Consider the following 4480-nt stretch of genomic DNA (forward strand, 5'->3'; position numbering starts at 1 on the left):
GGTAAAAAGAGTTAAAATAGAGGGGTAAAAGAGCCACATTGGAGGGGTAAAAAGAGTCAAAATAGAGGGGTAAAAGAGCCACATTGGAGGGGTAAAAAGAGTTAAAATAGAGGGGTAAAAGAGCAACATTGGAGGGGTAAAAAGAGTTCAAATAGAGGGGTAAAAAGAGTCAAAATAGAGGGGTAAAAGAGCCACAACGAAGGGTTAAAAGAGATATAATGAACGGGTAAAAGAGCCAAAACGGAGGGGTAAAAAAGGCCAAAATATAAGAGTAAAAGAGCCAAAATAGAGGGGTAAAAGATCCACAACAGAGGAGTAAAAGAGCCACATGGAGCTCCAGAATCCCAGGTTAGAGACCGCTGATTTAATAATCCAGAACTGACCTTTTGTACTCTTCTTTGTTGGATTTAGTGCAATTGATCCTCTCGACATATCCTGTTTGTTTGCATACCAGCTGTGTTTTCTAGGGAAAAATAAACAAAACGATTTCTTTAGTAAAATTTCACCTTGGGGTAAATGTGTTAGAATCAGTCTGATCAGTTGCAGCCACAATAAATGGCAGGACAACATTTATTTTTGTCTTTAAATGTATACAAAAAGGGTGCTGGTTGACCACGAACAAAATTTGGGTTAAAAATCCATATTTATACGATAAATCAACTTACGGAGTTGAAATCGCTGCACGCTACACACTCCTCCAACACGACAAACTCCTCCATGAGCCAGCAGGGAGTGGCCACAGGTTTCACTGCTGCCACAGAGAAGAAAGATGCCATCTTCAGATTTACATTATAAAACACAACAGACAGGGGTGACAAACATTGCTCAACTTTACCTGTAGTTTTCTCTTCATTCAGCAGAGCTGCTCCAAACACTCTAAAATCAGAACAACAGGAGAAAATGTTAAACCAAAAACACTGTAAACAAACTTTAAGTTTCTGCTTTGGTTGCCCTTAAAACCAGATTTAAAAAAAAAAACAGTTCCACTTAGACATTTATTTTAATCCACAGTAATAATCTTCATGATCAGATTATATATTTCTCCATTTTAGCAGTTTTTCCCCCTACAAACTCAAAGAAACCAGCATCAACCTCAGATAAGACGCCGTTACCTCCTCAGTTTGTCAGAAACCAGAGTGCCCTCTGACCCCAGACTAACCTGAGACTAACCAGGCCCCAGAAGAGAGCGTGGAGGAGGAGGAATCGAGGTCGACAGCAAGCGACTGGGATCCGACAGTCGCTCTCCATCAGTCTGCTCCTCCAGCCGGGTGGAACCACAGCCACCCTGACGCTTCGCTTTGGGTCAGTGATGGGTTCTGGTCTGGTTCTGGCCCTTTTGGTTCACAGATGGTGTCCTGTTTGTCTGCTTACATGGTGGTCAGACTGGGGGAACCGCTTTAAGGCAGCAGGAAGTTCAATCCTGGAAGAGGAAACAGTTCTGTAAATCAATACGTGATTATTCTAACTGGTAAAATGTTATTTTTAAGAACAAATCTGAACCTCTTTAACTAACATATGTGTAACTAACAGGAAGGTGAAGACAAATAAATAAGTTAATAGACACAACCAGTCATTGATCCGACAAACTGATCACTTTCAAAGTAAAAATTGTAAATGTAGCTTCCTAGGTAATGTGTTAAATTATAATCCACAATTTAGAGTAAACCAAAAACAAAATAACGTAAAGTTGCCGGGAAAATAAACCAAATTAATATTTCCAGAGAGCGGTTGGCTATTTACTAGATTCTGTTCAGTCTACTAAGCTAGGCTAATATTAGCACAGTTTTAGCTAAACTCCGAACACTTACCGTAATCCGTTAAAACATCCGTCATTCTGGAAACTAAATGTCCTCCACAAGAAGACAAACTTGTTTAGAACGAGTCGAGACTGAAACACGTCGATAAATCTTCTCACTTTAGATCGCTTTGTTGGCTAAATCAAGTAAAAACTGAAACCGGGACCTGTTTACGGCCTCACGTCGATACAAAGACGTCACAAAACACCGGAAACTCGCCCGGTCTGGTTCTTTGGAAATAAAAGTATGTGAACCAAATAATGAAAGTCATCTAAAAGAAATCTCTCAGATAAATGCTTTATTTAAATAAAAGCATAAACAATTTTGCATTTTATTTTAATTTACTTTTTTAAAATATGCATAAAATCAACGCACATAATTAGGTATCAATGGAAAAGAAGAACGTATGGCTTTGTTCCTTTATGCAAAAGTAGTTTTATGTTCATTTGGTTGTTATTTATATCCATAATTTTTTTGAATAAACATTTTTTAAAGCTATCATTAGCTTTATGTTCAATTACATGATTTTTTTTTTAATCATTATTCTTGTTTTTAGTTTTAAAAATCTAGATCAAATACTTATTTTGAAATTCAGAGACTTCCTCTTCCGAAAGTTTCTGAATCGTTGGAAACGCGAATGTTGGCGGAAGTCAGAGAGGCAGAACTCCATAGAGACTTACATCATCAAAAGTCAACTTAAGATGCTGAAATTACTAGAACTGAGATGATAATTAGTTAACTTAAGTGATTATTTTATTTTTTATTATTTTGTTTTTAACAAGACATAAATACAATCACTTACCTTTTATTTTACACCAATTTCCATTTTGATTTCTGCATTTAAAATTAAATTTAGTAAAATAATTTCCCTATGCCTAATTGCACATATATTATTTGAAGGAATTTTGAGCATTTTTTTCTTTTAAGCTTCTGAAGCACTTTGCATTAATATTTTATCCATAAAGTTTGATTTGATTTTAAAACAGTAATAAACAGCTACATGGAATACAGTTTTGGTTTGATTTATTGGTTCATTTCAAGCAATCAACACAAATATATAAACGAAAACCACCAACAACAAAAAGGCCAAACAAATTACCTTTAATATAAGATAAGTGTTGTATTTTTAAAATCATTATTATCTTTATTCAGAGGCTGTGGAGAAAAAAATGTGAACACTTGGAATGCCGAGGGCAGCGACACACCTGCCCAGGTGTGATTTTCTGTCTTCTGTTACGGCTCCGCCCCCAACAAAATTTCTCCATGTTACACTGCAAAGAAAATGTATGTTAGATCTGACATGAAATACAGAATAAAAATGGTAATCTTATAATATCTACCAGGACTGTGACTCTTCTTCTCTTCAGTCGTCGACAGATTCCAGGAAGCCGCAAGAAACCATTTTTCTTTATGGATGTGACAACGTTTGATCCTGATTTCACAGACAAGTTTTCCTAAATAGAGTAAAAATATATATACAATTTCTATTAATTTATGGATCATTAGAGATGTTGAGATTATGATTTGGATTTGTACAAATCTGAAATAAAACTTTTAATAAAAAAGCAATGGAGAATAGAATTAAATCTACAACCATCACAGAAGTTTTGTTGACCTTTGACCTCAGGAAGAGGCCGCCATCTTGAATTTTGAAAAAAAAACAAATAATAATAAAAAAAAAAAAAACCTTCAGTACCAGCTACAAATGAAAACTCCTACAAGGGGATTTTCCTCGATCGTCTCCTAAATTCATTAGGAACCAATTAAAGAAGAAAATGGTGGAATTAGAAGTTGTAAATTTTGAATGGCGTGTGAGTGGCGAGCTAGTAAAAGTGGTGTTCTCCTATTACTTGTACATTTTTTAACAGAATATTGTGAAAATGTAATGCATGGATCCCAGGTTAGAGCTGAGCAAAATTAAATAACACATAAGATATAATGATATTAGAAATGTGGCCAGGGTTAACAAATAACGTACGTTGCTAAGGAAATCCAAAAAATTACTTTTGCCGATTCTTCTGAAACTCATGTCGATGCGTTCGGTATCACGAGGTGACCAAAACATAAAATGGTTGCTATGGAGATAAAACCAACAGAAAACCTGCCATTTTGAAAAAAGCGTTTTTGGGTCAATTTGCGTACTAGCCTGGGTCAAATGGCGAGGACGGTGGCAGGCCATACAATGCTGTTCAAGGCTTTAATTTCTCTTACTTTAACTCCTACTCAGCTTTTCTCACTGCTCATTTTTGTTCAAATGGGATTCTAGGTTTTTTGCAGAATTTTAAAAATAGGGCATAAAGGAGTTTTACACTGAATAAACTAAAACAAACTCAACCTAAACAGGTGTAGAATTTGACACTTGATCCGGCCCTCCAGATCATTTTATTTTATTGTTATTAATGACCCGATGGTAACCTTCGCTCATTTTTAACTTGTATAATTTTGACAAAATATATTTTTAATGGTGAGTAAAATTTGATTTATTCTGGAACAATATTCCTGCTTTTCATTATTCTTAATTGTGCTAAGAAGTTAAAGGTTTAAAGTTTTAAAAATTGGCATTCTGCTGGCTTTTTGGACATTTTTGGGATTTACTAAGAATTGTTTTTAGTCTATTTGGGAGTTTAGCTAATAGTTTAGCTACATGCTAGCTGTGTTTTTTTTTTAAATTCTAATTTAGACTT

At 35.1% G+C, this 4480-nt stretch overlaps 1 protein-coding gene and 1 long non-coding RNA gene across 8 annotated transcripts in view; both read right to left on the minus strand.

The window, feature by feature from the left end:
* jtb (jumping translocation breakpoint) overlaps positions 1-2028 on the minus strand; it is a 3694-nt gene extending 1666 nt beyond the window's left edge. Inside the window, exons 1-5 of one of the 2 annotated variants that reach the window (XM_024298574.2) lie at positions 1809-2028; positions 1160-1420; positions 836-876; positions 666-748; positions 384-463 (exon numbers count right to left, since the gene is read on the minus strand). In XM_024298574.2, coding sequence (XP_024154342.1) covers positions 384-463; positions 666-748; positions 836-876; positions 1160-1248 — 293 coding nt within the window. In that variant the 5' untranslated portion in view covers positions 1249-1420; positions 1809-2028. Of the gene's footprint in view, positions 1-383; positions 464-665; positions 752-835; positions 877-1159; positions 1421-1808 lie in introns of both variants that reach the window. The other variant, XM_024298573.2, reaches the window with a different exon arrangement.
* A 790-nt stretch (positions 2029-2818) lies between these two features.
* The window catches only part of LOC112162590, a 7165-nt gene continuing 5503 nt past the window's right edge, over positions 2819-4480 (minus strand). For all 6 annotated transcript variants that reach the window (XR_004948710.1, XR_004948711.1, XR_002922102.2 and 3 more), the window contains 2 exons: positions 3137-3250; positions 2819-3067 (listed from right to left, as the gene is read on the minus strand). This is a non-coding gene — a long non-coding RNA (uncharacterized LOC112162590). The remainder of the gene's footprint in view (positions 3068-3136; positions 3251-4480) is intronic.

This window comes from Oryzias melastigma, linkage group LG11, assembly GCF_002922805.2.
Source record: "Oryzias melastigma strain HK-1 linkage group LG11, ASM292280v2, whole genome shotgun sequence".
NCBI classification, from domain to species: Eukaryota; Metazoa; Chordata; class Actinopteri; order Beloniformes; family Adrianichthyidae; genus Oryzias; species Oryzias melastigma.